We start from the raw sequence: 12,628 nt of genomic DNA on the forward strand, positions 1-12,628 counted from the left end.
CCGCAGGTCACGGTTTCCCGTGTCTGTCCCGCACCTGTCTTATTTTTCGTTCTTATTTCCCTTGTTATTTCTTTCTTTGCCAATATTTCGCTTCCAGTCAAAATAAAAATTATTGTATTAGTAAAACTCTGTTGTTTCAGCATACACATCGTGAATCTTCATACGTGGGATTAAACACCGCTTCACAACCGCTTAAATTCCAGTGCGGTGCACGCTTACAAAAGAAAGCATGGCAATGCAAAAAGAAAACACAAGAGACACACCGTATCCAGACGATCTGTACGACATATAAGTAGCCGGGGTGCGGCTGAAATCCTTCCTATCCATGTCCCAAGGGGCGGTCTGGTCCGCCATGCGAGTCAACGTTCCTGCAAGACTAAAATGTTTACAGCCCCGGAGGGGGGGGAAGAAGCTAGGCACTGATAGGGCAGTGAAGCCGAGTGCTGACAGGGGTGTTTGGGCAAGTTTCCTCTAGTTATCATAGCACATGTGCGAGTTACGGAGTGGCGCTTTATAATACGTCTTTAAACTCGAGCGGAGGAAGTCTCTAGGTCGGGCCAGGCGCAGCAGCCAAGATCGAGTACCGAGTTATCTTAAGACACGGGACTATCTATTAGTAGTAACTAGCTATCGTGGGTAACATCATTATCCATACTTGCAGGAAATGTGCCCATCCTGCTGCTACTGTCCCATCTTTTCGGGCTGAGTCCTTGGCCGGATCAAAGAGCACTAACCCGGTTGACCGAGCGTACTCCGTGGAACAAACCCCAGGAATAATAGTATTGTTGTGCGTATTTTTTGCCCTTAATCCACGTTCTAGGGATATGCTTGGAATCCGGGTGCTGGCCAATGGGAGGTTTGGGTGGCCCCTTCGTGCAGTTATCGGTAATGTGGTTGTTCTCTTATATTAAGCTGAACGCTCACCCCGACAGTTACTGTACGATTACTTAAGTTCCAGCTATATAGTTACTTGATCGCTGCTACCCAGGTAAATCTCTCGTTCAACTCTGACAGAGCTTGTTCAACCTCGAGTCGCTCTGTGTGTGTTCTTATTTATTTATTATTTCAAATGAACATCCACAACATGAAAGCAGACGTCGTCTTGCTGTCGGGTAACACTGACAACCGACCCTGGTTCTACAATAATTACAGCTTGAAAGGCTATCATAATGCTGCCATATCTGTATGTGTACCTACCTACTCTATCTGTCTATTGTTTCCTGAATCATACCCAGTTCTGACAAGCCGTGCAACAAGGATCCGCAGGCTACTGACAGTATCACAAATGCCAAATTCATGCAGGACGAGATCGAGTTTGAGCATTTTATCCCACCGACAGATCATATAGCATCCTCTCCTCCTTCCACGACCGCCAGCCCAGACTTTGGGCTCTTCCAACCTGACGACAGCAGGCCATCTTCAAGGAAAGAGAAGTCTAGAAGAACGCGGTCCTCAAAACAAAGCCCCGGTTCTGAGGAAGATAGCCCGGAGAACAAATCACAGGTAGGCAGTCTTCACTTTTCGCTTAAGAGGACTTGTACCACCTGTTTGCAAAACATGTTTATTTTATTTTACTTTATTTTGACCGTCCTTCACATACAGAGAAGACGAGAACAAAACCGCATCGCACAACGCACATTCCGCGAACGCAAAGACCGATATATACAAAACCTCGAGGCGCACATCAAAACGCTCGACGCCAGCCACAAGAATCTCCAAGCGTCCTATAAAGAGTCCACCGACCAAGTCAGCGCGCTCTACACACAACTAATCGAAGCCCAGGGAGAACTCGACTACTGGCGATGTCTTGCGCAGCCCCCGAGTGCCGGCTCATCTCCTTCATCTGCTGCGTCTCCTATGATTATGCATCCGTCGACATTAGGCCCGAGCTCGACCATGACTCCGGTGGAGGCAAATAATAGCATAGTTCCTACCGGGCATGCTCACATTACAGTCATGCCGGGCATGCATCATATGCAACACGGACATTTCACGTAGTCATAGTTGCAGAGTGGTGTTGTTGTTATTATTGCATGGAGATATTACTACGAGGTTAGCGAGCGGACACGGGTGGAGTTTGGGATTTCATTTCAATGTAACTTATCGTCGACACTTTGACTATTAACAAACTTAACTGTCATTATATGTATTAACTAGCTAATATAGGCGTGGCTGCTTAGTGATCAGTTCAATTGTTAATCCTGCATCTGTGTAAGCAGCCACCATGACACTCCGAGTGTTGTTTCTAGAAAAACGGGAATCCTTCCGAACTTCAAGTCGTCACCGATGTGATTACTCACTATAAATTTCGCCTAAAGCTAGTGGCTATAGTAGCTATAGTAGTACGCCCCTCTTAACCCGCTTCCGGATAGAGCAATTGCCAAATCGGGAAATTGAATCCATCCAACTGTTAAATCCTGAAGCCCTAGAGCCCCGGATGTCTGTGCGGCCGCACATTTAATATATGTTATCTGATCTCAACTGGTATTCACTATTTAACTAGCTCCATCAGCCCTGTTTTATTTATCTTGCGGCTAATCGCCCATCGGAGCAGCAGCACGAGTATCCAGTATATCCAGGATATCAATGATAGAGTGGCCAAGAGCGCAGTAGCTTCTTTTGGATATACGCACATAATTATTCAATACGCACTTCCTTTAGACACCTATAGGTAGATGCGTAGTTACTTGGCACCTGCATCTTTCCACTTGTCTTCACATGCCTGGGAGAACCTGCTGACATTCTCTCTGTCTTTCCTTCTATCTACCTGCATGCATCTGTCCGACCACCCAAACTGACGTGGCGATGATAACGCCGACTCGATAGGCACGACCGCTGCCCGGGGCCATTTCCATAGCCCGGGGCCGGGAGCACAAGCTTTTCGAGGGCCAAAAAGCAGGTCGCATACTTAGCCAGGCGGGGGCACGCGGTTGATGCCTGTGGCCTGCGTGTACTACACACTATCAAGCATGCAGCATTACAGCCCGTCTGCCCGTGCGAATAGCCTAAAAACAACCTCGGGAAGGGAGTGAAACATGTAAAATCCCAACAACGCCTGCTCATTCTTACTCTTTATGTATTAGCACGGATAGGAGCGCCGTGCAATGGCGTCATCTCGTATTCTTTAGTAGATCCAAGCGATGTATGAGACATTCTCGACCGTATGAACCGGCGCCTGGTGGATATTCTAGAGTCATAGGGCTGGCCGTGGTGGTACCGGCTACTCCTCGCCAGGCAGCACGCAGCACGCAGTGGTATTGCAATATCGGCCAACCGCCAAAGGAATGCGTGCATGCACGATGTACGTACATATTTTGCGAGACACAAAAGAAACAAAGAAAAATGGTCGGACACCGCTTTTCGCTTCTAGAGGCTTCGGCTGCATACTGATCCGTGGAAGGGATTGGCAGCATGCAACAAGGGTTGACCAGCTGCAGCCAATCGCGGATGTTGGAATGGATACCTGCTACTGAGATTTGAGATTTCACCGCTTGTCGAATTTTTGGTCTTAATGTTTTATGCACTATTGGATATACTGCCTGTGATCTGCCATGACTAGTACAGTGCCACGGAGTGGCGAACTCTGGCTGGGGAATGAGTACCCAAGAGTGAGGAGGGAATTCGCTCTTTTAGATGAGTGATATTTTTTGTGACTTAGCTTTCACTCATTGTGTCATGCCAGGGGTAGTTAGGGTGGTTTTGGAGATAGACAGCCTTGGAGGTTAGGGCTTCCTCGGAAACTCCCAGGATTGGGATTGGCATAGGGTTATCATCGAGAGTTCCTCAAGAATGGATCATCTTAAGCATCTATAATAATATTGAACTGGCATAAAGTATTAGCAGTCCTAGACATAATATCTAGTCTGTTCGATGTCCATTGATTTATATCATTTATTATATCACTTTTAGAATCTCACCTTCATCACGCAACAACTGCACTTGCGTCTTTTTCCTTAATTGCCTCCTCTTTCGACGACAGTATCGGTGTTTCCGAGTGCAGATTCTGAAGAACAACCTGCAGCTCCTTCAGGAACCGAGTGACCTCCTCCTCAGTGCCCACCGTCACCCTCAAGCAGCCTTCACATCCGTACTCCTTGCCCCGGAAACGTGATACGACTCCCCTCTTTTCAGCCAGCGCCTCGTACGTGGCCAGCGCAGTGACATTGTCTGGTTTGCCATCTTTATTGAGCATTTCCACAAGCAGGAAATTTGAGGCCTGCCCACCAAGGAACCGCCCGACTCCCGGAATTTTGGGCATCTCTCTCAACAACCGATCACGCTGAGCAATAATTTTAGCTCTATTCTCTCGCATGACAGCAAGACTTTCGGGAGACAGCGCTGCCTGAGCAATTGCGCTCGTCGGACTGGAGATGTTGTACGGCGCCTTCAAACTGTTGAGCAAGGTCGCTATGTCGGGACTTGTGAACGCAACTCCCAATCGGATACCAGCTAGACCAAACGCTTTGCTCAGTGTCTGCATAACCACCAAGTTCGGCCACTCAGTAACCCATTCCGCTAAACTTGACCCTTCCGGCGCAAAATCGATGTATGCCTCGTCCACAACAACAACGCCATTCCACGTTGGATGCTCGAGGACTTTTCGGATGTCTTCTTTGCGTATCAGATTTGCTGTTGGATTGCCTGGAGAGCAGATGTAGACAATTTTTATCCTTTTGTCCGCTGTCAGAGCCTCGTTGATCTTTTCCGGTTGTAATTGAAAGCCGTTGTTGACGTCCAGAGGCACCTTGACAATTCCCACATCATTAACGTCCGCACTGACGGCGTACATTCCATATGTCGGAGGACATGTAAGGATTTTGTCTTGGCCTGGGACGCAGAAACACCGCAAGAGAGCATCAATGGCTTCATCGGAGCCAACGCCAACAAAAAGATTCTCCGGTTTCAGTTCCTTCTGCGTGTGAACCTTGGTATTTCTGAGTTTGCAGACCAATTGCTTTAGGTCATATTGGTGACTATTCAAGACCAAAGATAACGTCAGCAGCTTGATTGGATTTTTTTCTTAAAATCGCTGAACTATGACTCACGGGTCCGGATATCGATTCAACCCCAGGAAATCAATCTGTGAATGAGAGTCATTAATTGACGAGGCATTCTCAAGATCCCTCTTCGCATTCAACGAGAGACCAGGCCCGTACGCATTCTCATTCGCATCAAGCAAAATGTTTGTCCCGTCGTCTTTGTAGTCACTATAAAATGGTGACTTTATTAGCGCTTGCTATAGCTCCACCGACAAAGAAAAACGCATCGAGCAATACTCACTCCCTGGCACACCGGTAGGGATGCAACTTGAGAATATTCGGTCGCGCGCATTTGGACAAGTCAAACGCTGATTTTGGTGAAGCCATTGAGCCTGGTTGTGGTGCAGAGGAGTGCAAGGATGTAGCAATTGCTGAGAGAGTTGGGAATCCGAAGACGGAGGAAATAATTGAAGCCCCCCACATTCCATGACATAATTCTCTTCTGACTCATCGCAACTTTCACGAATTTCCTTTGAATGGCCCCTTCGATTTTTTTATTATTATATAGATAAAATATATATTCCTAACCCTTTTGATATTCTGTCCATGTGCCAATAATGTCCAATGCTCCAATGCGTCCGTGGATACCTGAGTATCTCTCAATTCACAACCAAATTTCTTACAAACTGTCCACAATATACAGCAGCTTCACCAAACACTGACTGGCCGAAAGCCCAAGTCCAAATCATCTATATATGTACATAATCGTAGGCCGGGGCCTAGAAAGATGCAATCTAACGCCGTCGATGCTTCTATCTTTTCAGTCCATGAACAAATGAAACCCTTTTCCAAGTCAACGGAAGCATGTATGTACTCCGCAGAGTAAACAAGACTATCACTCTTTCACTCTTTCTTAGAACTCTCTGCTGTTTGCGGCTGCTCTGATGATTGCTCAGAAGCGCCCTTTTTAGAATTGGCATGTTTCTTTCGCTTTTCGCGAACATATGTCCATGCCCTGCCAACGCCAGCTGTCACTGCGCTCTTAACAGTTTGCATGGTGGCTGGCCAGCGAATTGTCTTGGTGATGGTATGTTGTAGCTCCTCTTTAAGGCTATCGTCACCAGCGATGCGTTGTTCAAAGGCGCCGCCCTGACGCCGGTGAATTCGTTCTGGGTCTTCATCGCTCGTCTGCTCCATCATCCGAAGGAACTCTGCCCGTGGAATCTGATAACGACTCTGATACTGAAAATATAATTTCTCTCTGAAGGATTTGGGCAGCCGCCGTACCATGTTGCCTCTTTTCACTGGATCCATGTCTTGGCTCAATTTGACATTCGCGGAGGGGTCGTCGATCCAGTCGGATTGGGAGCAGCGAGAATCGTTGAACACACAGTTGGGTAGGTTTTCAATCAACGGTGCGTACAAACGTCTGAAATAGTCCATCTGACCTGTGACAATGTTCTTCACTTTATCGGGATCCTCAGCAGAGACAGTCATTCGAGGGTCACCCATGTAGCTAAGCCCGGCAATTGTGGTGTAAAGCTGATGCTCGGTGAAGTCCTCCGGTAATAGGAGAAGAGCAACACGTAATGCTGAGAGAAGATTGATCTGGTTCGCTACACGCACCCGTGGGTGGTCGCGAAGGATCTTCACGGGCTTATGCAAACGCCCCGCAAGGTACATGGTATCCCACTGACTGAGATCCCTGCATAGTGTGTCGATATTAACAACGCCATATTTGATCAACGTGCCGTTTACGGTTACAAATGGGTTGAAGTAGACCCCCGCTCCTAGTTTGTCCTGCACCTCTGATACCGCATAAGATCCAAGAGAGCCGAGCGCAGAGTAGTGATCGCGGTGCTCTTGCAAATTAAGAGAATGCCAATGCTGTGTATGTGATACGCCAAATATGAAGTCGATCATCTTCCCTTTTCCCTGCTGAACATTCCGAATGGCTGACGGCGGAGACGGATGGCCCGGATCTGATTCTGAGCCTGCTGTTGCTGTCTGAGAGAATACCCCAGAACCATAGGCAAAGGCATATCGTATCGGGGCCCGGAATTTCCAAAGTATTTGCCGAAGAGCCTCCTTAAATTCTTCATTGATGATCATATGTTGATTGACACCAAAGTCTTTGGATGGCAGTTGCGAGAAGGCAGAAATAGAGGGGTCGGGGTTGTCTTCCCAGTCGGTCAACTCCTTCTGGAGGAGAGCTGAGCTTGAGAAAGGTGATGAATAGCCGGCGGGAATTCCATTTTGTAGGCTGTATGCTGGTGTATATATTGACCTTAAATCATTGGATGTATACAAATTTGTATGCGGTTTCTCAAGAGATGTATGGAGGCTTCGGATACCGTGGGATTGAAAGCGATAATGGGTAGGCCTCGCATTGCGAGTAGAGCCTAGTATTGACAGCGAATGGACGGACGACTGTGCGGAAAGTCCACGCCGTAGAACGGCCTTGTGCTATAGCAACATCATTGTATTAACAACCCACGAACTTCGGGTAAATGCTGCAGGTGAAGGAAGCCTACCGGAAGATGTCGTCGCATTGTGGAAAGACGGACAGGGTTATGTCAAAACAAATTAGGAAAGAACGTCGGAAGAAGTTTAAAAAGGGCTCGCAAGAACAAATGCTAAACCATGGCGTTGCTGGCTAGCACTACTCAACAATATTTTCACAGAGCAGCAGGTTGATGAGGCTTTGTTAATATGTTGTGGTGTTGAAGTATTGACGTAGGCGCAGGTCTTCCGCTCGGGCCCGATCGACCCCAAACTCCGCCCCAGGTCACGTGCTGTCGTTCCCGCGTTGAGCTGCGCGCAGCGAGGTAAATAAACATTCCCTCCTCCATCCCAACACGCCACTTTCGCATGATTCTTGCTCTTCAGCAGTTCTCGCACATGCGACGTGCGTCGAGACACTTATAGGGCAGCAAAAGAAATTAGACATGGGCCACAGAATGGAGACTTTCTCCGCTCGACTGGCGAGCTTTGACTCTGTCCTGCCATCGATCAACTCGAGAACGTCTACTTCAAGAAACATCCAGCCCATAGCATGGCCATATGACTCTCCGTCGCCGAAGCAGGTAAATGTCAAGTTATCATACAAGTCGTAACGGTTTGCTTACGTATCTGACAGCTGGCTCATGCCGGGTTCTTTTTCAATCCATATGACACCAATCCCGACAACACGACGTGTTTCCTGTGTAGGCGAGCGTTAGATGGCTGGGAAGAAGGCGACAACCCGATAACGGAGCATTTAAAGCACTCACCGGACTGCGCCTGGGCTATCATCATGGATATACAGCAAAAGACGTCCAATCCTGCTGAAATCGAGGACCCCACCAGTATGGCCATTGTAGAGGCTCGCAGAACAACTTTCGCGATAGGGTGGCCACACGATGGAAAATCTGGCTGGGTATGCCAGTCCGACAAGGTACGGCAATTACAATGCACATTTAGAAGTAAACACTGAGTTGCGTATCCTAATTGACCCAATGGTCTCTTAGATGGTCGAAGCCGGATGGTATTTCTGCCCGAACGAAGAAAGCCCGGACTTGGCAAGCTGCCCTTACTGCAAGCTATCCTTAGATGGCTGGGAAGAAACGGATAATCCATTGTGAGTACCCATCGTTCCTTCCTGTTTGACTTGCACACTCAATGAATCGTGACAGCGAGGAACATTATCGCCGGTCATCCGATTGCTCCTTCTTCGTCTTCGCTTTACCCGCTGCAAAACCTACCAAAAAGGCTACTCGCGCAAAGAAACCACGCGCCTCAAAGACTTCGCGATTATCGACACAGTCTGTCATGATAACAACCTCGGAAGCCCCTACTCATGAAGACGACACCATGGATATAAGCGTCACGTCTCAGGCGACAACTAAGAAATCGAAAGGCACAAAAAAAACCCCTAGATCTCGAGCCAAAAAGGGAAAGAAAGAGGAGCCTCTCGAACTCGACGAACTCGTGGAACCAGAACAGGCCGAAGAAAAAGAACCAGAACCAGAGAGACCTAAGCGTGCAACGAGAGGAACAAAACGGGGTAGCGAGGCTGTCGCTCAGGATTTGCCTCTCGTAACCTCAACGGAGGTGCATATAACCCCTGACCCAGAGGAACCCTCACCAAAAAGGCGAGCCACAGAAATTCGCCGCAGTCTCTCTCAGCCCCATGAGGATGTGCGACCGGATTATCCGGACGAAGCTCCTGTAGATGTAGCGACTTCCCCCGTGATGCCCAAAAAAGGACGCAAGGGTACCAAGAAAAGTACAGCAACGAAGACACGCAAAATATCATCGGCATCTGCTTCTGGAAGAACGACCAACAGCAAGATCCCAGATGACTCGATTCTCGAGGCTGCCATTGAAGCCGATCTCGCTCGCAACAGGCAGGAATCCGAGCCTTTTGAATTCCATTACAAGGACGAGGAACGAGAAAGCGCGAGATTCAGGAAGCAATCTATATCTGCTTCAACGGAAGTAGTGCCAGTCACACAATATGACATTGAAGACGCTCAGGACACTCGAGCAAAAATTCAAGCTACATATCGAGAACATGTCCCCGATCCTGAGCCTGAGCCTGAACCTATTCACGAGGCCACTGCAGAACCAAAAGCCAAAAAGTCATCTAAGCGCAAGGCCCCTACAAAGAAATCTAAGAAGGAAAAGGCCGCCACCCCTACTGAGCCCGAGCCCGAGCCCGAACTAGTAGAGTCCATGCACTCAGAACCAGATCTACCTGCAGAACTTGATGTCTCGCAGCCACAATCTATTGAAGAAGAAGAACTTGTACGAAGGGAGACGGAAGTCGAGCCACATGCACGACAAGGTTCGCTTGTAGCTGTCGAGATTGAAATCAACAAGCGCCAGCCAGAATCAGATACCGAGAGCACGCAGCCTCCGATGAAAAAGCAAGGAAGGAAGACAGCAAGTAAAGGCAAGAAGCCCGCTGCTTCGAAGCGAATAGACGATGATATTGCCTTCAATGAGGAGCAAAACGAAGCCTCTGATACCAATTCTCATAATGCTCTTCTTGATGCTGCCAAAACGCGTGGCAGCAGTTCGAAACGTAAAAGCAAAGAAGCTAACAAGGCTGTGGTGGTCATAGACCAACAGAATGCCGCTCCGGAAGGTTCAGCGCATGAGGCAGCTGTCGAGCAGCCACAAGTAAAGGCGAAGCGTGGACGGCCTGCCAAAGACGCTGAGAGGAAATCTCAAGAGAATCCTAACAACAACAACAACAACAACCAAGTCGTTGAAGCGAAGCCGAAACGAGGCCGGCCATCAAAGCAGATACCACGAGATGAAGACCAAGATGAGCAAGAAACTGAGGAACAGTCCAAGCAATCGCGGCGGTCGCCAAAGTCTAAACTGCCTCCGAAGAATACTCGGCGCTACAGCGACTTACCAAAAGACAGGCACCGTGCTCAAAGCTTTATAGAGTCTGTTGCGCAAGAAAGCTCTTCGCCTCAAACTCGCGCTCCGGATACAACGCACTCAAGAACACAAGAAAGAACCCCGTCGCCGTCACCTCAATCGTCCGATGCCGAGAACAAACCTCCTTCCACCAGACCACGCTCGGCAAGGCCGCCTATTGTCTCGCCATCAAAGACACTGTCAACACGCGTACCTCTTGCAGCCAGCACTCCAGTTAAATCACCGTCAAAACGTCAAGTTGGTACAGGATACCTATCATCCTCACATTCATGGCAACCAATGGATATCGACGAACTTCTCGGCAGCCTCGATGACAAAGAAAATCGTGATTTCACGATTAATCAGAGCAGCCTTAAGGATATCCTTACAAGCCCGGAGAAAAAGATGACAGTGGAGGAATGGATTCAATTTAATGCGAAGAATGGAGAGGAGCGATTGAGACAAGAATGCGAAAGACTCATTAGCATTTTTGAAAGAGAAGGCGGCAGGGCTATGAGGGCGTTAGAAGGTATTGAGTGCATTGACTGATTTCTGAGAATGTGCGGACTTTAGCATTATGAAATGGGCGTTTTTGGAGGCTTTTCAATTGTTTGTATATTTGATAAGGTTGTCATTTGGGTAAATGATATTGAATGCACTTGATTTGGTTAATATTCCTGGTAGAAACACCCAGACTGCTCCAATTTAAACCATCTGTTTTTGTTAAACCTAACGCCATGGGTATAGTAAATAGCATACCTTCAACAGTAATACTAACGACAGCAGCCTCCTTGTAACGCGGTCTAGACATATTATGCAATTATTCCTAGCCTACCCTCCCAACCCTCATCATCCTCTTGCTTGACGGCCCTCCGTTTCTCTCTTCGTTTGGCTCTCTTCTCTTCGCGTTCTCTGGCTTCTTGCTCTTCTCGATCTCTTAAGCGAGCATCAAGATCCAAATTAAAAGCTCTGCGATCTTCTTCTTCCTTTTCTCGTTTCTTATGCGCCAGCCACCGTAATCGATTTCGAACGTCCTCAAGTGTCGCGCGCTTGACTTCACCGCTCTCCCCAATAGCAATCAGATGCTGTTTGCTGTTCAAATGTTCCACCAACTGTATATTATCCTTGAAAGTGAGATCACAATCAGAGCAATAGAATCCAGCTCCGCGGCCTCTTTTCCCAACAGAAGCACCCGCAGGCACCATGGTAGTCTTCCCAACCATCGAGGCGACATCGAGCCTTTGCGTTCGCAACGAAGTCTGATCGAGCGTGCTGTAATCGACGGGGGCGTGCCATTTTTTGCCAGCTAGCTTGGCTTCATATCGGGCTTTCGATTCTTCCTTTGCCTTGGCTTCGTTCTCCTTTGCCTTCTTGGCATATTCTTCGCGATCCCATGTCTTGCGGAAATCGGTGTCTGTGGATGCGGTGCCATAGGCCGAACGCTTGGCGGTATGGTCGGACATTGCTCTATTTTTCTTTGTCTCCTTCCTTCTCTTGTTGCTGTCTCGCAAGTATCGCACTTTTGAGTTCGATGACGACTGAAGTCAGCGTGCTTTTAACGTTGAATGTGAATATTATTATTTTAAGGGCGCTGTATGGAGCTTCAAGAGTTTAAGAGCTTGAGTGGCGGTGGGGCGATCCCCACTACTTTTGCACGCAAATCTCGATTACTACGTTAGTACTAGCGTGACCATATCTAGGATGAAGGCCTAAGGTAAACAAACACATCAAGAATTACAAGGTTTTTGGTGCCATAACTACCTAATTAAATACACTTAAGTCTTCTTGAAAATGTGCCTGTTTCTAGTGCTAGGATGAAGTGTATACTAGTAATTGTTCTAGGTAGAGATACTACGTTGTATTCTTCTACTGTAGGCAATTGTCGATCTTGATACGATATTCAGGTGCGAGCGAAATTCCCAAGGGTACTGCTGGGTATAGCAAATATGTACAGTGAGTATACTAGGATTGACATAGTTGACTCGATTTCTGTTCATCCCGCCTCAGAAGGTGGCTTTCTTCGAGACACACAATCCAGACTATTAACAAATCCTTGCTGCTGTTTATATGTGCTGGATCGTATTCCCGATCCGTGGAAATGCCTCAATGGATGTTCCTGCATGTTTGATGTTTCAAAGCACAAACAAGCTGCCATTCGATTCAAGCTCAGAATATCGTCCGAGGACCAGTCTGTTTTCTTGTCATCAGAAACTCGTTGACACTTGCACTGACCA

The 12,628-nt window shown here is 47.8% G+C and overlaps 5 protein-coding genes across 5 annotated transcripts; 2 read left to right on the plus strand and 3 right to left on the minus strand.

The window, feature by feature from the left end:
• Positions 1 to 1,169: 1,169 nt before the first annotated feature.
• Positions 1,170 to 1,998, plus strand: UA08_08696 (hypothetical protein; the record flags this gene model as incomplete). Its single annotated transcript, XM_020263589.1, has 3 exons — positions 1,170 to 1,183; positions 1,236 to 1,503; positions 1,603 to 1,998. The coding sequence occupies 3 exons, from the start codon at positions 1,170 to 1,172 to the stop codon at positions 1,996 to 1,998; spliced, it is 678 nt and encodes a 225-aa protein (XP_020116138.1).
• A 1,924-nt stretch (positions 1,999 to 3,922) lies between these two features.
• On the minus strand, positions 3,923 to 5,366 carry UA08_08697 (Histidinol-phosphate aminotransferase; the record flags this gene model as incomplete). The annotated part of the gene is made up of 3 exons (XM_020263590.1): positions 3,923 to 4,973; positions 5,046 to 5,207; positions 5,281 to 5,366. The coding sequence occupies 3 exons, from the start codon at positions 5,364 to 5,366 to the stop codon at positions 3,923 to 3,925; spliced, it is 1,299 nt and encodes a 432-aa protein (XP_020116145.1).
• Positions 5,367 to 5,882: 516 nt separating this feature from the next.
• Positions 5,883 to 7,531, minus strand: UA08_08698 (hypothetical protein; the record flags this gene model as incomplete). Its single annotated transcript, XM_020263591.1, has 2 exons — positions 5,883 to 7,445; positions 7,514 to 7,531. 2 exons carry the CDS (start codon positions 7,529 to 7,531, stop codon positions 5,883 to 5,885), a joined length of 1,581 nt encoding a protein of 526 aa, XP_020116144.1.
• A 743-nt stretch (positions 7,532 to 8,274) lies between these two features.
• On the plus strand, positions 8,275 to 10,943 carry UA08_08699 (hypothetical protein; the record flags this gene model as incomplete). Its single annotated transcript, XM_020263592.1, has 3 exons — positions 8,275 to 8,415; positions 8,489 to 8,598; positions 8,654 to 10,943. The coding sequence occupies 3 exons, from the start codon at positions 8,275 to 8,277 to the stop codon at positions 10,941 to 10,943; spliced, it is 2,541 nt and encodes an 846-aa protein (XP_020116241.1).
• A 263-nt stretch (positions 10,944 to 11,206) lies between these two features.
• Positions 11,207 to 11,857, minus strand: UA08_08700 (hypothetical protein; the record flags this gene model as incomplete). The annotated part of the gene is made up of 1 exon (XM_020263593.1): positions 11,207 to 11,857. The coding sequence occupies one exon, from the start codon at positions 11,855 to 11,857 to the stop codon at positions 11,207 to 11,209; it is 651 nt and encodes a 216-aa protein (XP_020116242.1).
• Positions 11,858 to 12,628: the final 771 nt, after the last annotated feature.

The sequence above is a fragment of the Talaromyces atroroseus genome (assembly GCF_001907595.1).
Source record: "Talaromyces atroroseus strain IBT 11181 chromosome Unknown scaffold_15, whole genome shotgun sequence".
NCBI classification, from domain to species: domain Eukaryota; kingdom Fungi; phylum Ascomycota; class Eurotiomycetes; order Eurotiales; family Trichocomaceae; genus Talaromyces; species Talaromyces atroroseus.